General features: G+C 42.8%; 1 protein-coding gene across 3 annotated transcripts; it reads right to left on the reverse strand.

Moving 5' to 3' along the window:
- Positions 1-141: 141 nt before the first annotated feature.
- On the reverse strand, positions 142-27,261 carry XPOT (exportin for tRNA). 3 transcript variants are annotated; one of them, XR_014516586.1, is made up of 25 exons: positions 25,045-25,338; positions 20,279-20,409; positions 18,985-19,067; positions 18,340-18,396; positions 17,798-17,867; positions 17,437-17,655; positions 16,584-16,768; positions 16,192-16,360; positions 15,081-15,317; positions 14,525-14,563; positions 14,029-14,091; positions 12,817-12,941; positions 11,745-11,886; positions 11,538-11,657; positions 11,243-11,337; positions 10,168-10,237; positions 8,204-8,442; positions 7,289-7,574; positions 5,326-5,515; positions 4,812-4,928; positions 4,502-4,617; positions 3,858-3,905; positions 2,354-3,000; positions 1,884-2,231; positions 142-760 (listed from the first exon to the last, which is right to left on the reverse strand). XR_014516586.1 is itself a non-coding variant. In XM_083463413.1 (25 exons), exons 2-25 carry the CDS (start codon positions 20,336-20,338, stop codon positions 734-736), a joined length of 2,886 nt encoding a protein of 961 aa, XP_083319539.1. In that variant the 5' UTR covers positions 20,339-20,409; positions 26,378-27,261; the 3' UTR covers positions 142-733. The 3 variants fall into 3 exon arrangements, 2 of the variants coding, with proteins under 2 accessions (XP_083319539.1, XP_083319538.1); XM_083463413.1 differs by lacking the exon at positions 25,045-25,338 and adding an exon at positions 26,378-27,261 and having other exon boundaries at positions 1,884-1,940; positions 2,929-3,000; XM_083463412.1 differs by having other exon boundaries at positions 1,884-1,940; positions 2,929-3,000; positions 25,045-25,716.
- Positions 27,262-27,285: the final 24 nt, after the last annotated feature.

Genomic DNA, 27,285 nt, shown 5'->3' on the forward strand with positions numbered 1-27,285 from the left:
AGATCTGCTCAGTTTTTTGGGGGGGGGGTGTAAGACCCCTCAAAAAGACCAGTCTATGTAGTGTGTATAGCACAGACACAGCCTTCCATTATTTAACCACAGATGCCAAGAAAACAACCAATGACTCATGAGAACTTGTGGATTTCATTGAATAAAATTTATTTTTCTGTATAAAAATGTAGAACCAGATCTTCTTGTAAATCTGATCCATTAATAACTGTTTTGTAGCATACACTTCAGCATTAAGACCGCTCCAATGAAACATCTATCTACAAAACCAAGTTTGATTGCTTTATTTTATATCACCGTGCATGAACAAATGAATTTCATTTCTAATATGCAAATATCTTACTCAGTATTTAAAAATGTACACAATTTATAACCATTCCTATGGGCTTGGAAGGAATTTATACATTTTTTAAAAAAATTTCAAAATAAAAAAGGATTTTTGTTTTTGCTGTACTAATTACAGCACACAATTATCAGAGTGTTTTTGAGTAGGCAGGCAGGCAAGACATGTTGCCCACGCGCCGCATGTGCATCAACCAACACAATGTAGGGCATTTCATTTGCACTTTTACACCAAAAGGCTAATACACATACTGATTGAAGCACAGAGCAATGTCTTCCAAAAGAAAAAGTAAGCCTGAATGGCACAGAAGTTTGCATTCATACAAATCAATATCTGGAGATCCTGATTAGGGGGAAACAGTCGAAGGTTTCAGTAGATCTCTTAGGGCTTTGCTCTTTGAAAGAATACCTGTTTTTAAAAGAAAGCAAATATCATTTTAGAGAATAAGAAAGCACAGAAGAACAGTACCACTAAGCTAAGAATAAAAAAAGTATGTTGCCAGTGGCAGAAATCAGGTTTAAATGGCACCATTTGCAGCTACCAAAGAGACTATCAAATCCCTGGGAGGAATTCAGCAAAGCACTACAGAAATGTGAAAGTATTGCAGCTTGCCAGACAGGGCCATCTCCCCCCTCCTTCCCACATGAACTGGGAGTTACCCCCAACCTCCCAGAACCATTTTGGGGGTATGTGGGGGGAGGAAAGCCCCATTGTGCTAGTGGAAGTCCTTGAGCAGGCTTCTGCTTATAGGACTCATTTCTTAGACACCATGAAGAGCAGTAAGTAAGTTGGCAATGGAGTCTCCCACCTGGACAGGAAATAGATACGATGCTTATGTTGTCTGCTATTTGCCTTAAGGGTGGTTTCAACCCTCCAAGATAAGTTGATAAAATGCCTCAGCAACTTCTCACGTGCTATTTTTAAGGCAAGTCATCAACATAGCTATCTTGGCCATAGTTAAATTGGAAAGTCATATAAAATACTGTAAGCTGCATATGAAATTGGTAATTTAACCAAAGCCACCTAAAATGTTATTTAATGAAACTTACATACTGCTTGACTAAGAAAACCTCTAAGCAAAAAGAAACATTAAAACTATCAATTGAAAACACACACCTAAAATATTCAAAAGATGAGTAAAATGGAAAGGGGTGAAAAGCTACAACCTCAGCCCAGATCTGTTCAAGGATGTGGCTCATTTCGCCTTACTCACGTGGATTCCCTTCACATTAACGCATGAAGGTGGTTTCTATGTTGGTATAATAATAGTTTCCTGTAGCAAGCAGTATTGTTCAGAGTTAACACTGGGCTGGAGAATCTATAGCTTCCCAGATGTTGGGACTCCCACCAGCCCCAGCCAGTCAGGTCAGAGAAGATGGGAACGGAAGAACATCTGGAGATCTGGAGGGCTGCAGCCCCCCCCCATTCAGAGTTTATGGTAAATGCAAGCAGATACATGCAAGACCTATTTAATCCATGACAAAATGCCTTCACCCGTGAAAGATGGAATACTGATGCAAATTTAACCTACCTTTAAGTAATTTTTAAAAACTTTAGCATCAGGCTGCTGAAGTGCTTGACAAAATTCCTACAAGAAAGGCACCAGAATAATGAGCAAATAGTTTGCACTGTTGCATTGAAGTAACATGGCTATTTTTTTCAGCAACTACGAATGTGTTCCTTTCAAAATAATAATAATAATGAAAGATCCAACAATAAAAATGCTGTATGTGGAAACTGTTTCCATTTGACCTGGAAATTGTTTCCAATCCTAATGAAAATGTAACCATTTAGAAATGGGATCTATCTATAGATCTGTGTGTGAGGAAGCAGGTGACTATGTGTGTTCCGGCTCCTGCATGCAATGATCTCTCTGTGCCTCAGTTAAAACCTGCTTGTAGCAAATAGCATTAGTCATCTGTTGGGAGGCAGAGAGGAAAGGCACCTGTATTCAGCCATGGTGATTAGGACAATGGCACTGACCCTTTGCTAGGGAATCACCACAAGGATAACTGTGTTATCTCTGTGAAACCTTAAATTCGGGTGGTGGGTTTGTTTCTCCCCGCATAAAACCTTCAACAAGCACAATTCTCATTTAGCAAAACAATGTATGCAGAAGTAACTTCTCTGGTGCATATAAAATACACCTTGCAGATACAAGTTAGTTCTCAGTCATCTTTTAGAAAGTAAATGACACTTACTGTTTAGAATAGACTAATGACAAGAACAGTCATGCGCTTTTACCTCAACTATTAGATGCGCTGTGCGCCTTGAGCACCAGATTAATAATCTGCTCCAGCAAAATCATCATCTAACACTCTTGCTATAACTTGCAATAATACTACAGTATGTTTTGTTTGAAAATAACAAATGTCGTTACACACTGGAAAACCCGAACTGGATTAGCTCCAAGGATTTTTGGGATCCCCACCTTTCACCTCAGCTTAGCATGCTACCCCATTCAACAGGATCCCACCGCCCTCAGGGGAACTGTGGAGCTGCCAGGAAGATGGGATATAATCTTCACTAGTCCTGTTAGATCCAATCTCATGCATCAGCCAAATAATAAGTTTTACCTGTATTATTTCGGGAGCTACCTGCAGCGAAGGTAGATATTCTTGTTGGAGATACTGAATACATTCAAGGCCCTACAAAAATGAACATCCAAGCAGTGTTTTTGCAGTTAGGTATTTTATCATCTGAACTTGTTCCACATTACAGGTTTTTATCCAGTTAATAAGATCATAGATTGGCTTTGGCCAGTGTAGCCAAAAACTGGAAGAGGGGGATCTTAAACCAAGTTGATTTAAGATCCTGACTTGTTCCAAAGCTGGGAACTATAGTTTTCTATTTCAGATTAAGCAGGAAACAATGACTAATTAGAAACTTCCTAGTGTAAACATGGCTTGAGCAAAGGGGCTGCATGTGAGGGCAAAAAGCTTGTTCATATCTCAGCTTATTAAATCAAAATATGATTGTCTGAAGTGGGCCAGTATCACTTCTACATTCAAAAAGGCACCACAAAGGCTAAAGAAAAGAAACATTTAAAAAAAAAATGTAACTCTGTGTAAGTTCCTATGTTAGCTAACACCACACCCCTCCTATCACTTTGCATATACAGACTGTATTAACTCTGACATATGACCATTTTGGAGGGGGGGAAACAGGCTGCAAGAATGGCAAAACATTTTTAACTAATCAGGAGGCTCAGTATTTTTGCAGCCAGAAGGAATGCAAACTCAGCTGAAATGTGCAAGGTCCCTGTTCCTGTGTCTTATTTTTAAAAGCAGCATTCAGGAAGTTTACTTGCAGAATTTTCTTCCTGGATTTCATACAGGAGTATGACCAAGCCAATAGAGACTAAGGGGAAAACTCAACCAAAACAGGAAATCCACCCTGCACAGAGCCTCCCTTCTGCAGCCTGCAAATTGTGAACTGAAACAGTGTTTTTGACAAGGTAAAAAAAGCCTATTAATAAAATAGTCACTATTTCCAAAAGCCTTACCCTTTTGAGATGAATTGTTTTTAGTGTCACTGCACACTCGGATAAAGCCTTATAAAAATGAAACAAAAATACTTCAGCACAAACATTTGAGTATTGGAATTTTGGTAGTTTGAATTACATGCTTCATTTACACTTTCTGGGGCTAATAGTTCATTGTAAAAGTAACCTTTGTTAGCAGCAGAAAGGCTTCAAAATAAAGCCAGGGCTTTGCACATTCTTCAAGAGAGCATTAAGCTTACTAGAGTGGCTAACTATTTCTACCGATGCCAGAATTCTAAGCCAGATGGAATCTGCTGCCAGATTTCAGGATTGCTGAATTTTCTTGTGGAGTTTATCAGGAGCTCTGAACAATCTACATTTGGCAGACTGAACCCAGTGGAGGCCCTGAATTCTACTACTTCTGTATGTCGGCATTCAGGGTACAAGCCATGGAGTCATGATTTACCAAGAAGCCACATGGCTCCAACTGCCTCTTATGTATAGGAGTTCTTTTAAAAAAGCCCCAAAGGTTTCCATATTCTGTGAACAGGCTTTCCAGATTCCCGTGAGCTCCTGCATCTTAGAAGACCCACCGCCCAATTTGGTGTGCCTACAGGACATTTAGCCATTCATTTCCCAATGTTGTCAGGCTTCGGAATACATACCAATACTGTCTGTGCATCTGCTAAGTCAAAGGTTTGCTTTGAAGGTGCTAAGAAACATGCAGGAACAATGTGTTTGTAGATAAAGTCAGCAAAACCCACAGGTCCATCTTTGCCTCCTAAAAAAGCCAAACCAGAATATTCAGACTTTTCTCAGGTTCTCATCACCAAGGGTAAGCACCACACAGTATGAAGAAAAGGACACATCCCCACAGTGACTACTGCAACACTTGAAGGTGGAACACAAAAAAATGAAAATCTTTTTTTTCATGGGTATCAAACTTAAGCCATTATGGTATGAAGGCAACCTTACCCCAGAGTTCCACTAATTTTGAAAGAATAATAAAGCATGTCTTCTGAGAAATAGGATCTGGGTAATCAACTGCTCCTTGGATGATGGTGAACAAGACATGTTCTACATTCTCTGCACCTAGAGGAAGGAAATCTCCATTAAATCTTATTCAAACCAATGAAGTGGCAATAAGTAACAAATTGTTCTGGTCTGTCAAGAGCAAAGTGTGAAGCTGGCCAATTCGTTTTCCATATATAAATCATGTGTTACGAAGCATTTCCCCTCCAAGGAAAACACACATAATAATTGTACAGGGTTATAGCTGACCTAAGGCGTACTCAGAAAAGATCTACTGAAATAAATGGTCTTGGTTAGATACAACCCATATGCATTTTATCTAAGCAACTCACTTTAAGAACCTTCTAGAACTGAACTTCTGAAATACAGAGTTCTTTCACTGCTAAAGAACCACACTTCCATACTAGAAGAATTATACGGATACAAAACCAGTCTCCCATCATGAGCCATGCCTTACCCTGATTGGCTATGACTTCGCTCATTCCACTACCAGTGACGGTTTGCAAAAAGGCAAAGTAACTCCTTCGTAACATCTGCTTTTCTAATGAAGCAGATTGGTCATTTTCTTCAGCTGGGCGGTGCAGGACTTCAAAAATAGCACGCAGCAGAGGCATAAACATTTGTTGGAGAAATGGGGAGACCTGGTTCTATTGGGACAGGGAATATATAAGTTGACAAAATTAAATTTATGGATGAGCAAGAGCAAAACATACCATAAACAAAAAGGCAATCAACTTGTCTTTATTTACAGTGGTGCCCCGCAAGACGAATGCCTCGCAAGACGGAAAACTCGCTAGACGAAAGAGTTTTCCGTTTTGGAGGTGCTTCGCAAAACGAATCTCCTATGGGCTTGCTTCGCAAGACGAAAATGTCTTGCGAGTTCCTGCGGGTTTTTTCCCCTCCCCCCTTTTTCTAAGCCGCTAAGCTGCTTATCAGCTGATCCGATAAGCCGCTAAGCCGCTATTAGCGCTAATCTGTCAATGGGCTTGCTTCGCAAGATGAAAAAACCGCTAGACGAAGAGAATCACAGAACGGATTCTTTTCGTCTTGCGAGGCACCACTGTATTATACTTCCATATTAAAGATGCAAAGTTCTAACGGTAAATCTATATATCTAAATGTACAATGGTTAACATTGCTTACTTCTCTCAACTCTAACTTATTAGATCAATGCAAACTTCCCAAGATAAGTCCAGATTTTGTGATAACAGGGAGCATCTACATTAAGAACTTCCTCTGCCTTTTTAGCAGGGATTCCTGGAGTTGAAATACAAAAACTGCACTATCACACAAAAGACATTCGGGGCTTGAATGGATTTCTGCTGTACACAGAGTGCTATTTTGGATGACACCGTGATGATGGCCAAACGATTCTCAAGTCTTAGTTTTAAGTTAGCTAATTTAGTTATAATTACCCATGTGGAATGGCACTTTCAGCCAGCCAAACAAGCCACACAAGATCATTTATTGCTTTATGTTCACAAGGCATTATATTAAATATAGTGTTGAAAAGCCTATGGAAACTGCTTTACATTCCTTCCCTTTCAACCATGCAACTAATTGGATGATGCAGATCTATTCCTCTTTTACAGAGAATTAACTGCAGCCAACCCATTGGGCTGCTCCGTTGAGAACCCCATCTCTTTCCTTCGATGGTTTGACTAAATTCATAGCTTGCTGTTGAAACCAAACTGGGTAATGTATGGTTTGCCCACAACCTGGGGACTAAAATATGATCTGAAATGGGCTTCAGTCCCCTATTTTGGAGCAAATTACAGTTTGCACAAGCAAGGGAGAGAATCTCATTATAAGAAGGAAGCAAGGTTTTTTAAAAAGTTGAAGGCTCAACTGCACAGCATCATTGACTGTAGCTATTATATTAGAATTCTGCATCTACCACTAACACTTGAATACTCTCACTTGAATACAGTCTCTTTTTCAAATTCCTTTTCCCAAAAAATCCACTTTCTAATAGAGGGATTAAAAATAAAATAAAATTGGGCTTTCCTGCAATTAGACATCCTGCTTTGGAAGGTATCTTTTTAAACGTCTTGTTTCTAAAAGGTAACTGGTGCCTGTCAATACAAAATATTTCCAGGGTAGCTTGCAAATACAACCGACAGGTAAAAAACAAATGACACTAAATGAAGGATAAATTCAGGCGCTAGACCGATAAAATTTGTTAAAGGCCTGGGGGGGGGAAAAGGGTATTTGGCACTGAAAACACGCTGAAGGAGGTGCCAGGCATTCCACAATTGGGGCACCATCACCAAGAAGGCCCTTCTGACTGCCACCATCCACCTAACTTCAAATGGTGAGAACACTCAGGGCAATGCCTCCGGTGATGATCTCACTTTGTAGGCCGGCTCAAGAGACACTTAGTTTAGTTCCTCACCTTTTCCATCAAGGGAGATGCCTACCTTGAACTTAGCTGTGATCTGGTTTATGAGAGGGATGAACTCTTGAAGGTCTTTTGCTTCACAATCCTTGAGCATGTGTTCAGAGGCTGAAGGGATAAACGGAAGAACTTCCTCCTCTAAGCAAATAATCATTCGGTGAAGGAAGGTGCGGACACCGCTTCGGAGAACTTCCTTCTGCAAGGGGCAGCTGAGAGCCGGTAAAAAGGTTTGCAGGCAGTCCAGATACACTTCAGAGCAGCCACATTGTTTTACTGTCTGCTTGTTGCTGAAAGCTTTGCTGGTACGGCTGTGCAAAAGAAGAAGAAGTCAAGGTTTTTGCCATATACCAGCAGGCAGATCCTTAGGATGAGCCATTTAAAAATATTTCAGCTATGCTATTCTCAAATCAGACCAATACTAAAAGCAAATCTGATGCAACAGCTAAAACAATTTTTATCATCATTGCCATGTTTTAGTTAAAACTTAACTGCACTTTGAATTTACAGGGACTGCTCTGAAGAAATTTTGTAAATCTATGCCCAATAGGCTCTTTGGGCTACATCCTACACTACTCAAAGGAACTGATATATAAATATTTATTAACAACATATTTAGTCATAAGTATTTTTTTTCCAGATTTGGAAACAACAGAATTCAGTTTCCACAAGGCCTTTTTATTTTTGTACCTCTCAGTATTTCTAGTCACAGAGGGATGCACTTTTAAGAGACTTCCTTCCACCACCAAATCAGATTCCCAAGCTTTATTCCCATAACAGGGTAGGAAAATATCTGGAGGGGGAACCCCCTCCCCAGCTTAGACTTTAGCAAACATGTGAACCTCTGCTAACATTGGAGTTTGCAAACAGCCGTCCGCACACCTCTTCTTTAAACTTATACCTCTGTATGCATGTTGAATAAACTATATATTGTTCCCACCTTGCAAAGCCAACAGCATGATTCAGACAATCAGCTAATGCCATTTGTCTATCCTCATCTTGTGCCATCATAAGTTTTTCTAACAGCACTTTAAACTTCTCCATTAGAGGAGTCAAAAGATTTCTCATTAATGCCTGCTTCCGTTCTGCAGAGTAGTCACTGTTCACTATTAGTACTCCAGCAGTCTCATAAATGAACAGTTGGTCATCACTGCTTAAAAAAGCCTGGTAGCCATTTTCCTGGAACCAGAAAACAAAGGAGAGCTTTATGTTCAGATATTTCCTATTAAATTCTACTTGCAGAAATTTAGAATAGCTTTTTTTAAAAACAAACAAACACAAAACAACCTATTTGTACAGCAACGCTCCACGCTACCTTACCCCAAACTGCTCAAATCTTTCATGAGGCTGAGTTACCACTATGGATGCTACTTATTTGGAAATAAATCACTTCTGATAGTATATTCCACCTACTTTGCATGCCACAACAATGTGAAGTTGATCTCAAAAGTCTCAAATGCCTATGGGGCTGTCTATGGGTCTGCAATGCAACATTCACTCTGGTCTGCACTGGAAGTTCCCAATGTAAGAGATACTACATGGGTCCAGGAACCAATGGATGATTTACATTCTGAAGGACTTCTTGTTAAATGAAGAAACAATTGTTTAGCTGGTCAAGTTCCATTGATTGCATATAAAATAGTGCTGAGTAATGATTCCCATCAGCGTAAGAATTTCCACTTGCACAATTGGACCCCCCCCCCCCAAAATCTGTTCTAGGGGTTGTCCCAACTTTCTGGAGCAGATATGGGAAAGGCTTGGGGTATGCCTAACGGGAGGGAAGGGGAGGTGTCCCACTGCGCAAGTGGAAATCTCTGCATGTTAGTTGAATAATGCACACTGTATCCTATTTAGGGAATCTGTCTCAAAACAATAAGCAGTTAGACATGTGAAGGCTGGGGGGGGGGGCAAAAAACTGGGGAAATGGAGGTGGGGAAATAGTCTCCATAGGTAAAGGGACCCCTGACCATTAGGTCCGGTCGTGGCCGACTCTGGGGATGTGGCGCTCATCTCGCCTTATTGGCCAAGGGAGCCAGCGTACAGCTTCCGGGTCATGTGGCCAGCATGACTAAGCCGCTTCTGGCGAACCAGAGCAGTGCACGGAAACGCCGTTTGCCTTCCCGCTGGAGTGGTACCTATTTATCTACTTGCACTTTCACGTGCTTTCGAACTGCTAGGTTGGCAGGAGCAGGGACTGAGAAACGGGAGCTCACCCCGTCGCAGGGATTCGAACTGCCGACTTTCTGATCAGCAAGTCCTAGGTTCTGTGGTTTAAGCCACAGCGCCACCCGCTACTCCATAGGTAGTACTATGCTATATGATAAGAAGGGTATTGGTAAACAAAGGATGGCTCAGAAGGTTTAAGCAGCTCCAGGGTTCTAGAAACCCTGGTCATGAACAACCATAACACCCAGTCTATAATCTGACATTGTATCTATGGAGTGCTCCAGGAAGTTTCCGACTTAGGTTTTTATCCTGCCATTTCTCCTCTAAAAAGCTTAGGGCAGTCAACATCATCAATACCACCCTTCCTTTATGTTTACAACCTCTGAAGGCTGGGAAATAACGACAAGCCAGGTTACCTAGTAAGCCTTGTGGTCAAATGGGAATTTGAAGAACGCTTCTGGCCAGTCCAAGACCACTAGCCTACGCTTAAGATGAGATACGGCACTTGCCACATGCCAAGATCATTTAAAGAACAACCCAAACGAGGCATACATTAGTAAGTTGCAGGCTATAAGCAACCTGACTACCTGACAATCATGCAAACAGCATGTGTACATTTGCATCACCTCCTATATTTTGACAGCAATTCAGAATGTATAATGTTTTCCTGCCTTCCTCCCCACTGTTATGGGCCCAGCCTCTTTGCCCTTTTCATTCAAGACAAAAGGAAATACTTACAGGTGGAGAAAGTTCTAGCAGATCTTGTATTCTGTTCAGTACATCTTCAATAAAAGGGTTCATTTGTTTGCTGAAACACAGGAGTGGAAGATGCTTACAACATTTTACAGTAATGGATGTGTTGAATTGTGACAGTCGAACAGTATTTTTAAAAGTATCAATTTAGAAGTTGTAACATCTTGTAATGCAAGAGTACAATGGGGAAAAATAAGTACCCTAATCTTCTCTATTTATTGGAATGAGTTGTTCATCAGTAAATGCAATCTTAAGCCAAAAACGCTTAATTTGTTTATTTAGAATTAAACTTGTAACCTAATAGAAACACATTTATGGAAAACACATAACAAGAATTTTGATGTCCTGGAGTAACAGTGAACTGATTTAGAAGAGGTGGGTTAACTACTGAACTTTTCCATAAGTCTCCAGACTCAAATTTTCAGTCGTGTACAGTATTTCTAACAACACATCAAGAAAACAAGAACCTGAATTCATGGCCTCAGTATTTGAAGATAAAAATCAAAGCTGAAGATCGGTAAACCTCATTTCTATTTTTGTTTAGAAAAGATCCTTCTGCAGTGTCCTCCAGACTCTGCACAAAGTGCCTAGCTTATTATGACTATTTATATTTTGTTGCGCCTTGGCATTGCTAGTGAATTAACTTATGTAAACTTTTTGATATTGTGAGCTGCCTTGAGCACGGCTGGCCATGGAAAAGTGGTTTGCAAATACAGTGGTACCTTGGTTTACGAACTTATTCCGTTCCGGAACTCCGTTCTTAAACCAAAACCGTTCTTAAACCGAGGCACGCTTTCCCTAATGAGGCCTCCCGCCGCCGGTGCCCTTCCACTGTTTGGATTCTATTCTTAGATCGAGGTAAAGTTCTCAAACCAAGACACTATTTCCAGTTTTGCAGAGTTTGGAAACCAAATCGTTCTTAAACCGGACTGTTCTTAAACCGAGGTACCACTGTAAAGAATGATGATGCTTATGCAGCTTCATTTTCCTGGGGGGCGGGAAATAGCTCTTTTATTCCTGAAAATATTCCCATTAAGTCTCTAGGTTTCAAGCAACTTACTTGAGGGATTTGACAAATCTGGAGAAAAGATAAGCTGCTCTGCTTCGCACTTTTGGATTACTATGGCGAAGACCTCTGTGATCCAAGAAGGCCATCTGCAATTAAAGATGGGAAGAGTTCAATCGCTTTAAGCCACACTGCATGATGGAAAAGGGTAATAAATTGGGAAAAGAGGTAAAACCGTTTCCCAAACTCCTTTTACAAAAAACTGCCTGGAGGGGGAGGGGGTGTAGAAGCATTACTGCTAAGCAACACACATTAAAAAAATTAAAGGAAGCAATTACTATGGACTTACTAAAACATTTGGAATGTGCTGAGGTTCAATGGAGAAAAACTTTTCATATCTGACCACAGTCTCAAAGAACTCCAGGGTTACTGATGTATGCTGATAGGTGCTAATACCCGATGTAACCAGCTGCAAGAGGGAGAAAAGGATGATTCATCTTGACTGAAGAAAGGCTTGCTGAAAAGGAAAAGTGTCTGGAGTTTGTTTTGTACTTACAGTCCGCATCATGTCCTGCAGAGCCCCGGCTTTTGTATCACCTGAAAAGTGAGCCCCGTGAGATACTGGAAGAGCTTCAGCCAGCATATACAGCAGCCTGATTGCGACTTCCACTTCCATAAAGGGCTTAGTTTGCCAATTCCTATAAAACAGAATAGAATAGGCCCAAGTAAGGCATATGCATACATATGCATACACACACAGGGGCGCCGACTTATAAAAAATATTGGGGGGGCCCATACCGGGGTCCATACTGGCGGCAGGATGGCAGTGGTGCTTTTGCATGCAAGAACCGGCCTGCCCTCCCCAGGCTTCGTGCCGGGAGGCGGCCACCCCCTCCTACCAACGTCACCTTAGCCGAACCCAGAAAAAAAGCCCCGCTCCGGCGGCGGGAACTCCCGTCCCCTCCATTCTCCCCTCACCCCGGTCCCTCGCCGGCGACGAATACGCCGTTCCTCGGCCCCGCGGCTCCATTCCTTTCTAAAGTCCCGCCGCTGGGGGTCTTCCTCTGATTGACCGACCTGCCCGCCCCTTCTCAGGAGCTCCCGGTCACTTTGGGAGGCGCGCGCCGGAGTCCCCTGCGCGGTTTTTGGCAAGGTGCCTAATAATTTTCTTAAATTATTGGGGGGGCAGAGCCCCCCCAAACAAATTTTTGAGGGGGCTCGGGCCCCCTCAGGCCCCATGGAGTCGGCGCCTATGTACACACACACACACACACACACACACATTTAAAAAGACCCCAAAATAGCCACAATCTTACAGTGAATGACTTATTCGTCCCACGCAGATTGGAACAGACTGATAGAAACACACAATGGCCAAATTAAGCACCAACGAATGAATCCTGACTTACCAGGTGTTAATAAGATTATATTGGATACCAGAGACTAGAAGCTCCAAAGGAGCATACAAAGATTCAAGTATTTTCTCTGTATCATTTAATATGGATAAGACAAGTAATCTCTGGGATTCTTAAATATCAACTTAATTTTTTGATGCTTAAAAAAAAAAAAGCAACAAATGACCACGATGGACTAGAAAAAAAACTTAACAAAGCTAACACAAAACTTACTGCAATGTAGTGTTAAAAACCCTCCGTACGGAAACCAGGAGTAATTCAGGCGAAACCTGTGCAAGTCTGTCCAACAACAGTTTAAGTTGCTTCCGATATTCTACAAACATCGCTTCATCTTCACCCTGTCAACGTGTGTATTGGCATGAACAGGACCAAAAGTGTTATTTTTTAAAATAAGAACAAATAAAACACAAACATACCGTATTTTTCGCTCTATAACACGCACCCGACCATAACACGCACGTAGTTTTTAGAGGAGGAAAATCCGTAGGCATGCCACCCGTAGGCATTTCCTCCATAACACGCACAGACATTTCCCCTTACTTTCTAGGAGGAAAAAAGTGAGTGTTATGGTGCAAAAAATACGGTACGTCTGATCATTTTGACTGCAGGGACGTAAAATTTCTTTGCGTAACAATGAAGTGTTTAGCTAACTAACTTGTGATAATATTCTCTCACACTGGCAAGAGTAATTCGTTCCTAATCATGGACGTTTGCAGATGAGTTAGTACTTTTGTCAGGCTGCACACACCACCGTCAAGTGGTCACATGGAAACTAACCAGAAGTTAAGTCTCTGAACCATTGCCCCGCTGCAAAATTCAAAGAGCCCTTATTTAGTTTCACGCTGCTTTTGGTCTTTGTGAAGACCACCAAGCTGAATGGGCCTTCTCAACATAAAGAAAGGAAAGGGGCAGTAGCTGTTTATCCTCAAGTTTCTTCAGGGGGTTAGCGTAGTATTAGGGGAAAGCATGGCTCCATAAAGGTAGGAGTTTCACTTCAACTGAATTTACTCAAAAAGGCATTTGTACAAAGAAAAGAGCTATGCCTTAGAATGGACAAAGGCCCTTCCTCACTGCTTTGGCTTCTTATGCCTGCCTGACACAAGGAGAAGAAGAACAAAAAGCTCACCCACTCATCATTTCTACCAGGGTTTGATAAAAATAAGATTTCTGCTTCACATGCAGATGAGGACGCATGCAGAGAGCTTCAAACACATGCATTTTAAGAACACACGTCCATGTTTGCTGCTTGGCGCTGTGGTCCCTAGAAACTAAAGTGTCCCCTTCTCCCTGTCCTATATGGAATGTTTATATTGGCACGTATTTGAATACTAAAACAATTCCTCAAGAGTTACCAAGACATTATTGAACCACTTCTCGAAAAGCTAAACCATGAAAAGCTAAAACCTGCCAAATGTGACAGCTAACCTCGTTTTCAAAGTTGTATTCTTCATCATAGGTTAGTTTCTTCATAACAGCCAACATAATTGCCTGTAGCAATGGAAAACAGTTGATCAGATAGCATCAAACTCTCGACTTAAAAAAAGAAGAAGTATGCATTGCACCATCTCTTTTAAAAAGAAAATAAGTCAATTCAAAGGGTTGTGTCCAACGAAGCAATCCCATTAATGCAAGGACTTCTTTCCACCTATGGAACAAAACTTCCTCTCCCTGTCTACTCTCTCCAAAATCTGCTTCACAGGGTATGGGGAATGTCCAGAACAGAAATATAGAGGGATACAAGGAGCCTGGTGGGGAGAGGAGGTGCTGTTGTGCAGGCAGAAGTCCTTGAAGCAACAGGATGACGTCACTGGATTGAGCCCAATACATTTTAGACATAATGAGGTTTTGGGGGATAAAGGACAGAAGAGATCTTTCTTTTCAGTTACAAGCTCTGGAGGGAAAATATTTTACTTACTCTTACCTCTACATTAGCTTTTTGCTGTTCTGAAAGCATAGGAAGCTGCAAAAAGAAAGAACAAACTTTACTTTTGAAGTGTCTCAAGCAATTTATTAATCATAACAACAACAACGGCTTCCAACAAAATATTAAAATACAATAGTCCTTCAGATATTAAAAGCTTCCCTAAACAGGGCTGCCTTCAGATGTCTTCTAAAAATCTGGTAGTTATTTCCTTGACATCTGGTGGGAGGGCGTTCCACAGGGCGGGTGCCACAACCGAGAAGCGCCCATGCCTGGTTCCCTGTAACTTCGCTTCTCGCAGTCAGGGAACCGCCACAAGGCCCTTGGCACTGGACCTCAGTTTCCGGGCTGAACAATGGGGATGGAGACGCTCCTTCAGGTATACTGGACTGAGGCCGTTTCTGCATATTAACACTGGTCATTGGTTTTAGAAACAAAGCATGGAGATCTGTTTGGTTTTTAACAATCAGTATTTCAGAGAACAAGATTTCACGAGGCTACATCTCCTCCAAAATGAAGCTTTACTGTTAGCCTTCATACAAGAAGAGCAATTTACCTGCTTCAGTATATGCAGATAGTCGTAACAAAACCCAATAATATTAGAAGAAATATCATCATCCTCATGAACCAGAAGCTGCAACATTAGGGCCACTTTTGCTTCAATAGCTTGCAGAGTATCCTGGGCATTCTTCATATCTCCAATTTTCACAAGTTTAGTCCAACTAGCTATCAGTGCTTGTCCCATCCCATTCACCAGTTTGGAGAACCTGGCTAGAAAGTCCACATCTTCTTCCTGTCGAGTTGGTTAATAAAATTATTATTAAAATTTTAGTTTACGTCACCAAAGCAACTAATCTACCTGAACCTCTAATGACATCAACCAAAATGGCATACACATGGATACGGTTATGATAGACTTATAATTGCATTTATTATATTTACTTATGCTGCAATCCTAAACACACTTCTAGAGAGCAAGCTCCATTGAGCTTAGTGGGATTTCTGAGCAATTATGTGCAGGGAAGCTATCAGAAAGTGCCAAAAATGTTTCCTGAGGATCAGAGGCAGAATATCCCTACTTGCCGGGGAACGATGGCATGAGACTATTGTCCTCACTTCCTGCTTGTGGACCTACCATAGACATCTTGGTGGCTGCTCTGGGAAACAGGATGCTAGGGAGGCCTTTGGTCTTGTCTAGCAGGGCTTTCCTTATGTTCCCATCAGATGGAAGAATCCTATTCAGCTCTACAACAGCTGGAGGTCAGCTAATGATGCAAGCAACAGTTTGCATGGAAGCCCTGAAACTACCAACCCAGTAGGACTTTCTCTCTCACCCTCTATGCACATTTGCTGACATATTTATATGACTGGCATTAAATATAATTGCCAATCTCTACATGAGTAGGACTAGGTACGATTGGGGTGGTGAGAATCAGTTCGGAAACAAGATAGCATTCAGACAGAAATAAGAGTTTGGGATGGGAGGGAAGAGTAGCAAATTATACTGGCATAAGGGGAAGAACCACCAGCAGCATACTAGATTTCTGATAGCATTGGCAAAGAAATATATGTTACCTATTTCTTACGCACACAGCAGCTGCCGACGCTACCACAACACAGGACTATCAGCACAAGCTTTTTCTCTCTCTTTGCGGAAGGCAACTCACCTGGTCAACACTGAAGAGGCCAGCCGACTGTAACACTTGACACAACGTCTCCACCAGTTTCGTTTTATCAATTGGGTCCATTCCTTTATTTACAATTTCAAACAAGCAGTCACATGCTTCTTCCCGTAGAACCTCTACAGACATGTGACCTAGCAGCATGTTTATAAATCTAAAAGGGATACACAAAAGTTTTACTCGGTAGATGCAAACATCTGAGTTACATTTACCAATTTGCTATTGCTTGTTTTGGACAGGAAATAATATAACCCGGCTATAATGCCCAAGGAACTTCAAGACTGTTGCTTCTGGAATTGTGTTTGGGTTTTTTAAACCAAATTTTATTTAAGAAATTGAGTTTAGTCTGTGCGTTCCTAATTCAAAAGAAACGTTACCTTTCATTGGCGATCAGGCTCAATTCTATCCAAGAGACGTAAGCTCCAACTACTTCAAGGCACTGACATGTCAACTCTGAATTTGTGTACTGGTACGTTTGTAAAATTTGGTACCATGATTCCACCAAACTTGGAATGCATTGCTCCCTCATAGCATCTTTTAATAAGGTATTTCGGCGGGCTTCCTGTAAATGTAATAAGTTTGTCAGTCTTGGAAGGGAAAATGCTGGTGCCAGTCTAGACACTAACATTTAAGATTTTAAAAAGGAATATCAAATGCCAACTTTGAGGGTAACACCCTCACTGCTTTCTTATACACCCAAAAATGGAGGTAGTGGCTGCAAGAATTCCAAAAGGTTGTTTTAAAAAAGTGTTAAGTGGAAAAGCTGGCTGGCAAAGAATCTCTGCTTTGAAATGTCTGTCTAAATAACACGGTTTTTAGAAGGTGTCTAAAAACAAGCAGCCATGACTTCTGCTTGAAAACTCTATTGGCGAGGCATTCCACAAGACCTGCCACACTGAAGGCTTGGCCCCTGGTAAAGGCCAGCTGGCCCTCAGGGGCATGTGGGACCACCAAAAGTGTCTCATCAGAAGGCCTCTGTGTTTGAAGAGGAGCAAAAGGAGTCAGGCCGTAGCTGGGGCTGTCCTATTGAACTCAATAGGACTTAATTCTGACTAGACGTGCGTAAGATTGCGCTGTAAGTTTACTTAAACTGCAGACAGAAACTTCAGAACAGAAAACACCATGAGAGCAGAAATCATTTTTTTTAGAAATGCTTTTCACAGGCAAGGCAAGTGAGGAAAACAGGACTTATAGAACAGTGTACATTTGAATTGCAAGAAGGGAACTTACCTCTGATGTATGAACAACATCCCTATCGACCAGTTCGGCATCGACTGCCATAAGGATTCTAAGGTACAAGTCCACACCTCGAGGATTGAGACCCACCACAGACAGGATATCAAAGAAAAACTTGGGCCATTTTGTGAGATATTCAGTGACAAACAGCAACGCAAACACTTGTGCAGCTTTGTTTCGTATAAATGTTTTCTCCGATTGAGAATTCACCATCTGAAAGGAACCAGCATTTTATAGTAACATTTCAAGATGCAGTAGGTTCAAAATATGCAAGAATATATTGGAAATTTTTGGGGAACAGCTGTAAGCAGATATTTGCATACAATATTAATAACCAAATTGTGTAGAAACCCACCTGGGCCTGTAGCCATGCTATGAGTGTTTCCCTAATTAGCTGATGTTGTACCTCAGTCAACTGGGAATACCTGAAACACAGGACAACACAACATTCAACTTGCATATGTATATTTTAAACCCTGGAACCTGCAGCCCATCAGCATCATCTGTGCCGTAACTTTGTGTGCTGGCTGATGTTCAGTTAGTGGGAGGTACCACGTGCTAAGAAACCACACAAGGGTTAATTTGCACCCTCCAAGAAAATATGCAGGCATCAGGAACCACCCCAATTGTCAGGGAGGAGCCCCAAAGGTTTTTCATCGAACCGTCCAGCACAAAACCTCAGTAGCGCTTTGGGTGGCACAGAGTGAACCTTTGGCCATTTCAGTGCAGCCAAATTAGACAACTGAGAGTGAAATAAATGCATTAAATCGGGGGTTTCAACATTCAAGGAAGAAAATAAATGACACACATGAACTACTAGAAACGTAAGCACTTGTAATTTCTCTACATTCGCTTTCCGTTTGCTGCAATTCTATAAATGTAAAGATCCCGCCTCACTTGTATTTAATTTGATGTTCCAGGACTTGAAAGCAGAAGAACTTGATGTGATCGTCGCTGAAACAAAGAAGAACGGTACCATCAATGCACAATCAAACAATGTACGTAATAGTCACTCAGCGTGAAAGGTGCATTCTGAAAACTGGATACAAGCACCAAGGTTTTGTGGGTAGATTCCATTTGGTATCGTGGCAGAAAACTAAACCCTTGGGGTGGGGACACAGTGATTCCAGTTTCAGTGGGCTGTGTATTCTAGGGCTACATTGAACAAACCTAAAATTCAGTATTTAGCATCCTGAGCACCTGCGCTTTCACTTACAAAATCATTCCTTTTTAGAGAGCTGCAAGTTGTATGAAGTCTAGGGGAGCTGGGCATGTGGAAACTGGAAGCTGCTACCTGATAGTTCTGCAGTTCTGCTGGCAGCTACCGGCTTATTTTGTGGTGGGTCTAGTTCCAGTCATTAAGCTGGAGCAACAAGCCACCCATCAAATTCATCTGGTCTAGTGACCTCCCTGAAATTGCTTGGTTCTTTAAACAGAGACATGTGCATCACCAATAAAATAAAATAAATCTTATGTCAAGGTGATATAACTTCAGAACATTCTCAGATTAAATGTAAAAAAACAAAACTATTTATTATCTACCTGTAGATTCTTTGGGCTAAAGCTTCAGCACACACTTGCCAAGCATCTGGAGAGATCTTCAGCTGTTCAAAATAGGCCAATGCCTAAAATGAATGAATGAATGAATGAATTCCTTTATACTGTAAAGTTTCCAGAAACTGTAAAGAAAGTTGCTAGAGTAGCCACTTGAGGAATCTTCTCCAAAATAATGTAAACATATGGGGTTGACTCAATGAAGTCTTCCCATTAGTGCATGGACTATAAGACACACTCTCTCTCTCTGCATCTTACCCAAATCTGGGATGGGAGAGTCCTCTGGAGCAGATGAAGTGTAATGCGGGGGGCATGTGAGGAGAGGAGAGGGAGAGAAGTCTTGTTGCACAGGTAATTCTGTGCACTAGGCACGGGACAACTTTCCTGGACACAACCCTGAATACAAAGTTCTCTGTAACTTTAAATCAAGCAAGGTGGGGTGTGGGGGAGGATAAAAATGATGTCGACATTATGCCAGTTTTGCAAGTACAGAGTTGCCTATGGAAAGGGAACAACTACTAAGAAAAAGGAATTGGAGGGAAGGATGAGAAGAGGAAGCCACTGAGAAAAATGAATTGGGGTGGGCAAGGCACAGGAGGTAGAGCAGGCACAGGCAAACTCAGCCCTCCAGATGTTTTGAGACTACAATTCCCATCGTCCCTGACCACTGGTCCTGTTAGCTAGGGATGATGGGAGTTGTAGGCCAAAAACATCTGAACAGAAAATAAGACTGGGGTCTACTAGCTGATCACTGGATGAACTGCATAGATTGGCAAGGGATTCTGAGTCCCAACAGCTTAATAACAGCAGCAACAAAAAGGTTACACACACACACAATTCGTCTGTTAGGATCCCTGGTTGGCTGTTAATGTGGATATGTATTTGTTCTTATATATGCAGGTTATCCCAGTGTATGGCTCATGAGGTGCAGCAGGCAGCTGATTCCATCTTCTGAACACCAATCTACATCTGGCTATATATCCCAGGTCACTATTTTGCACCCAAGCCCAGGTGGTGAACCTCAGATGTCTAGAACAAAGTGGATCCTAGACACCTGGAATCTGCCCACACCTGTGATAACATGGACAATGCTTCTCAAAAAAACCTAGGTATCAACAGAGGGTGGAAGCCTCAAAAAACATCTCATACACTTTCAAACCAGTGGAATCTTCGACTGCGGGTCTGGACTATTTACTCTAAGATGAAATCAACATCATGCTCATTTCCAGTGAGCTACCTGTTGTCACATAGATTATGAGAAAACAAGTATAATTCAACTTACTCGTTGCCTGAAGTCTAAGTCAGCATTCGGGTTTAATCCCAGAAGAGCTTGTTCATCCATTTCTGCTATGCTCCAGCTTCCCTATTTTTAACAGGATTATCCCATTCACCCACAGCAGAAGCTGCATACATCTGCAGAGAAAACAAATCAAGAAAACAAGGAGTCTAAATCACTGGTGCCGATCAATACAATTACTTATTTTCTCGTATCAGGTGCTGAAGCCTAACCATGTGAAATGCAACTGCCCTGTTTATTCGAACAGGGGAGAGGGACCTGTGGCTCTCCCGGTGCTGTTGAACACCAACTCTGATTAGTCCTCGCCAGGACGGCCGATGATGCAGGGCGATGGGAATTGAAATCCAGCAACATCCACAGGGTCACAGGATCCCCACTCCTGTTGTAGAACTTCTTGTATATAAACTCAACCACCAAATGAAAGCTTGAACTACAATGGGAGAGATGAAAGCTCTGGGGGCAAGGAGGACAGTTAGAGGTCATAAACACAGCAACTGTGTTCTGTATTAAATAATACAGTCGTACCTTGGAAGTTGAATGGAATCCATTCCGGAAGTCCGTTCAACTTCCAAACGTTTGAAAACCAAAGCGTGGCTTCTGATTGGCTGTCGGGAGTTCGGCTTCCAAAAATAGTTCGCAAACCAGAACAGTCACTTTCAGGAGTCAAAACATTTGGGAACTAAGCTGTTTGACTTCCAAGGTACGACTGTATGCAGTTTAGTCCAGAAAGAATAAAGAATGAAGACTTGCTGCCATAACGTTGCCACAGAAATCTTTAAAGGGTTACCAAACCTCCTTGTACAATTCTCTTCCTGAATAAAATAAAATAAAAATGAAGGTATGGCCTGGCTGCCAGGTTCAGATTTTTACTAAGGCAACAATAGGCTGTGTGGTTTGTCTGTGTAGTACATATAAACTGAAAGGTGCAGAGATGAAGAAAAGGTTTGTGTTATATGGGGAGCAGTTCATTGTTCCACTGCTGCAGGATCTTCAACCAACTCATCAGGTTTCCTAAAGGACACTCTGGTCCCAAGGCAGCAAGCCGAAGAACAATTGTTAGTCACACCCTTGCTTGGTGCTGGTTTACGGGCTTTGGAAAAGTTATATTTAGAGTGGGATGGCCTTTAATGTGCATTTGAAGTGTCACAGAGACGATCATTTAAAACAAGTCCTGCCACTTGCTAGGTCTGTGGCGTCCTGGGGCCAGATTCTTTGAGGCTCAAATGGGGAAGTATGGGAAGTCACCAGAGCTCAGAAGCTCAACTACAAGTGTGGAACTACAAGACTGGAACTGCAACCTGGTCTACATCAAGTGCTGCATGCAGATGAGATACTTCAGGATGCATATCAAAATTTGGGGTTGGGAATGTTTCCAAAAAGCGAAATCATTATATCAACCCATTTCAGCTTACAAAAACATATACTTCAATGTGCCAAAATCTGGATACCCATGTGAGCAAGACATTTTTTGCGCAGTTTTATTTGGAAGGTAACAAAGCAATCTAGTTGTTCACAATTTCATTAGACGTTTATACCACTGCATTAGAAACTACTCGTTGCTCCCCAATATAAAACACACTTGACCTACATCTTTTGGATTTTGTGACGTTGACAACTGTTTTAAATCCTTACATTGTGTGGGCCCCTGTCCATCAAGTACCAGTCAGTATGACCAGTGGTCAGGAATAATTGGACTTGTAATCCAACAGCATCAAAGAATTCCACAGGTTAGCCATCCGGAGATAAAGATTTATCACAAGAAAGCTTTCTGCCCTTCATAGCGATTCCACGAAATGAGCAGTGAGTTCCTCTACATGTTTATCCAGAAGTTTGATTCAGTTCAGCAAGTCAATGGGTATGGAGTTGCATTCCAAGTTGTTTTCATTTTACTTCCAATTTTTTAGAAGATATAGTGACCCAGTATCCTGTACTGGAGTTAGTATTTGATCTGATGGATTTCCACCCTCAAGAGCCGGGCTGGGAAACCTTTAGTCCTTCAGCTGCTAGCTACAATTCCTATCATCCCTATCCATTGGCTGTGCTATCTGGGACCGAAAGGAACCAGCAGTCTGGCATGACTAGTGAAAGAAGACACATTTTCATTTTAGTGCTAGAATGTTCCTTGAGTAAGCACACTGAAGTTGAATGGGGCACAAACTAGGCCTCCCCATGTTATTGTAGGAAAGAAGGAACACTGGTCTCTACCTCCTGGGGCATCTAATGTTTGCAAAAGACAGTATGACACTGTGCTGAAATTCTTGCAGCACACAGGATTTTGTGCAATATGTAATTTTACTCCCTCTACAGACTTAAGGGGAGGAAAGAGACCTACTCCTATACAAGGCCCTGGTAAAGACTACAAGACCTTAAAGGATTGAATAATTTGAACATGCACCTCAGTAGAAGTGTGAATTATCCACTTTATTTATACCAAATAGTTCAAAGATTTCTAGTGAAAAACAAGAAGGTTTTAACTCCTGGACTCATAAGTGACACCCCTTTTAGAAATACAGTACAAAATACATCCATTTTAGACAGACTCATGACACAGTCATTTTAATTCAGGAGCGAATCTGTGCAAACAACATCAAAAATATCTGTTCCCACACAGATAAATGAAGCGGGACACAAGACCTTCCATTAAAAGTGAGGATTGTCAACATGTGCCCACTGAGATCTTCCCAGTCACTTGAATGGTCCACTTCTCTCATTGGAATAAGGCTTGAAAGAAGCATTATACCCTAGCCAATAGAATAGGTTGCAATGTGTGCTTGGTTGGGGCGAGTGTGTGGTGTCTGTGTGGGTTTCTCCTAATTGCAGATGTACTCAAGGGCCCAAAACAGCTGTCACCCCCCTGCACTGAAGCAACTTTAACCGTCATACAGAAAGAGTCCCAAGCAACAAATTTTAATTTCCCCTTTATTTAAACTGACCTAGGGAAAACGAAACAGTGAACCAAAAGCCTAAAGGATTGTTCACAATCAGACTGACAGCACAATCCTGTACTTGTTTCCTTAGAAGTAATTCCAGATGGACGGGGTATAAATAATAAATTGTTATTATTATATTCCTCCTGTAGTCAATGGGGCTTACACAGTAGCAACTGTATTTGGGACTGGAGGGTGGGGGAAAGTGTCAGCCTACATCTGGTTGCTGCTTCCTGCTACATTATTAGTGTCTTTTGGGTCCTGTTTGCTGTTATTATCCAAACAACCAAACTCACAGCCTTTCCCTCTGCATTATTTATTTACAACATCATGGATTAGACTAGAAATGAATGAATCATTTAAAAAGTAAAAATGCTGTCATTCATTACTACAGTATTCAGTTTTCCCAAGGTTAAGGGATGGTGAATTAATGTCACGCATACTCCTATGTAATGTGACATCACTTTCAACACTTGATGGGGGGGTGTAGGTGTGAACTGTCACCACTATAAACTACTGAAGTCAAGGAGATATGGTGCTTCTATCTATGGTGACTTGTAAAGGTAAAGGTACCCCTGCCCGTACGGGCCAGTCTTGCCAGACTCTAGGGTTGTGCGCTCATCTCACTCTAGAGGCCGGGAGCCAGCAATGTCCGCAGACACTTCCGGGTCACGTGGCCAGCGTGACCAGCTGCATCTGGCGAGCCAGCGCAGCACACAGAACGCCGTTTACCTTCCCGCTGGTAAGCAGTCCCTATTTATCTACTTGTACCCGGGGGTGCTTTCGAACTGCTAGGTTGGCAGGCGCTGGGACCGAACGACAGGAGCGCACCCCGCCGCGGGGATTCGAACTGCCGACCATGCGATTGGCAAGTCCTAGGCGCTGAGGTTTTACCCCAGCGCCACCCGCGTCCCACATGGTGACTCTTACACATGCAAATATTACTAATTTAGGGCTATCAGAGAGCAAAGAGGCGTTTTAAGGGTGTGTTCAGAACACTAACAGGCTTATCTTAGGTGTGCTGTTCAGAGTACTGCAGTTTATTAATTTCAATCCGTTGCAGCCCACTTGACTGACTCCTATGCCTACGAGCACATTCACAGCTCAACTGCACCATCACGCAATGACTCGCACGTTATGATGCACAACAAAGGGGGGGAAAGTTTGGCGTCAGCTGAAGTATTGCTTTTGGATGGCTGTAAAGTGATGAAACATCAAGCGACGGATGGGCATGTGTGAACCAATTCTTAATGCAAATTAATTACCCCTTTTTAAAAAACAAAAAAACAAAAAACGATTCCTGCCCTTGATGCTTCTCACTAGCTACCAACCAGTCAATCGGGCTAAGAAACCGGCCCGAGCCCCACTCCGTACCAACCCAGCAGCTGCTGCGAAACGGGTTCATGTGCAAGAGGCCTTCAGGTGCAGAACTGCTTTTATTTCTTATTTAAACCATCCTCTTCCCCTTCACGATAAAAAGAGATTAGCCCACCCCACCCCCCGCAACACGTTCCCTAGTAGGCACGATCATTGGCCAAGTGGGGATTTGAGAGAGCCGGATCCCCCACCCCCACCCCCGAAGGCGAGGAGTGGGACCCACAGGGATCCCTCAAGCGGGGTCCCATCTACTGGGAAGAGCAGCGCAGCCCCCGAACCTGCCCGACGGGTCGACCCCACCACCGCCCCCCGAGGGGCCTGCCGGGGCCAAGCGCACCCCTTTGCTGGCCCGCCCCCCCACCCCAATAGGGCGCCCCCCCAGCCCCGCGCGCCCTGGGGGCCACCAGGTGGGCCACGCGGGAACGAGCACGCGCCCCCTTTCGTTACCTTCCCAGCTATTCCATCAGGGAGGGGTGGCGTCGTCGTCCCGCACTCCCGAGAGGCCGCCACAACCGCAGGGGAGCCGGGCAGAGGAAGAGCAGCCCGCTGCAGAGTGTGCGAGGTCCGCCGCCGCGGGGCCACTTGTGCGCCTTGGCTGGGTTGCGGGGAGACGCCGCGTAGCCCACCTCCCCCTTTCCGCCCGGGAAACTGCCACAAGCCCAGCGAGACTACAGCTCCCAGCCTGCCCCGCGGCAAACCCTTTGAACAGGCACGCGGTGCGCCCTGTAATAACCCAGAGCAAGGGAAAGCCCTGAACCCTGGAACAGGTTTTTCCCGACGCTTGCTTTGGCTCCTACCAATCAGGGCGGTAGGCCGGGGTGGGGCGGGGAATGCTTTCTCCGGGGCGCAGTGCATGCTGGGACTCGTAGTCATCTCGCAGAGATCGAGAGCGCCGCATGTCCTGTAGGTTTTAGGCTGGGTTTTTTTTTTTTTTGTCCGTAAAAGAGACAGTCATCGCCACAAATAACCTGAAGCTCCGACTGGGATCAGTGGCTATTTTGGTTTCATGTGTGAGATCCACAAGTCATTTAAACAGACTACCACCACTTAAGCCTGCCCGGTTGCATTACTTCCTCTCGACCGCATGCGAGCTGACAACCGAGGACGCTCTCGGGGTATGCCAGCGCTGCACACATTTCTGTTTAGCTATCATGGCTTCCCCCAAAGGGACGCTGGGAACTGTAGTTCTGTAAATGAGATTCATTTACTGTAATACATTCTGAAGATCCTCAGCTAAACACTGTGGAAGGAAAAACACAACAGTGCAGCCTATGTTTACGTAAAGAAGACCCACTGATTTCAACGGGGCTTTATTTCCAAACAAGAAGCTGCACTGTTTTAATCTTAAAACTAGTATAAAAGCTGATTCTTCTCTGAACTGTGGTTGGAAAGCAAGTGAATGAAAAGTTGGGGCAAATATTAATGGGGGAGTTCACTGCAGGGTAACCCAGAGGGTTTACTGTTGTTGTTACTGTTTCTGAGTCTCTGGGCTTCTGAAAGACATGCTGTCACATTGCTAATTCCTGTGTTGATCAATTACTTCTAATCCAAACAATGGACTAGGATCTAGTCGCTAGATTCTAGTTACATCATCAGTGGGTGGCAGGTTCCAAACACCCTCAAACTCCTTCCCCCCCCCCAAAATTAGTTGACAATTCTACCCATCCTTCCTAAACCCTCTAAATTGTGTGAGAAGCTGCCTTCTGGATGTGCTCCTTAATCTCTCTGTCTTCTCCAGCTGTGTTTAAAACTTTTACTTACTCAAAATATTTTTACTTACCTTTTACCCACCGCTTTTGGACTCTCTATGTATTTATGATGGCTGTTAATTCTTGGGCAGATTAAGCCTTAAAATGTAGAGAAGCATATTCATGGTAATACTTGCAAGCCATGCAGTTGCATTTTTGATAGCAGTGATTACCCTATGCTACCATCTTCCCAGTCAGTAGTGAAAATTCAGGAAAAGCGCCACAGATTTAAAGTCAAATCCAATTGGGCATATACATTTCAAATGAGGGCAGGTGGGAGGTGCAAAGTGCCTTGCAATGTGGTCTGCGTAGAGATTATAACATCTCTAATCCAGGAAAAGGGGAATTTATGCTTCAGTTGAGTTCTAGGTCAAGCAGAAGTATATTTCTCTGAATTTTGTTGCTGGAGGACTGAGAATGCATTTTCACTAGGCCAATCTCTAACGAGGTGGTGGTTGATTCCTGCTGGGTGCTGGATAATTTTCTGCTCCATCATGTGACGATCCTCAAAAGATCTCTGAGAATACAAGACTTATGGCATCTTCCTCTCCGAAACGTGTGAGAATAACTGTTGCTGGCTGGAGTGGAGGGGAAAGATGATCAGGCATCAGAATTGATGCTTTTCTCATGCCATCACTTACAGATTATGGCATGAGTGGCAGCTGCCCTGCCTTGAACACAGGCAACTGGCGGACTGTAAATTTGCTAAGCATAGCAACGCCATCATTTTATCCTTTCAGGTTGACAGAAGCACCCGAATTTAAACTTTCAGCTGCCTTATTTGCAGCGACGCGCCTTTGAGAGACCTACGCCATTCACGTAGATTTTGTCGCGCCGCGAACCACAAGCTATACCCCCCCTTTGAGGCCGTTCACGTCAATTCCGTTGGAAAACTGACCAATAAGCGACGTGGTCCGTCTCGAGACGGACGTTTCTCGCG

The sequence above is a fragment of the Podarcis liolepis genome (genome assembly GCF_965112155.1).
Source record: "Podarcis liolepis genome assembly, chromosome: 10".
In the NCBI taxonomy this organism is placed as follows: Eukaryota; Metazoa; Chordata; class Lepidosauria; order Squamata; family Lacertidae; genus Podarcis; species Podarcis liolepis.

Coding starts and splice junctions, on each gene's coding strand:
- XPOT (XM_083463413.1), bottom strand. CDS start 20,338: ATGGATGAACAAGCTCTTCTGGGATTAAACCCGAATGCTGACTTAGAC. Junction 11,338..11,537: donor AGCACATTCCAAATGTTTTA/GTAAGTCCATAG, acceptor CTTTAATTGCAG/ATGGCCTTCTTGGATCACAG. Junction 7,575..8,203: donor CATGCTGTTGGCTTTGCAAG/GTGGGAACAATA, acceptor TCTTTTGCACAG/CCGTACCAGCAAAGCTTTCA.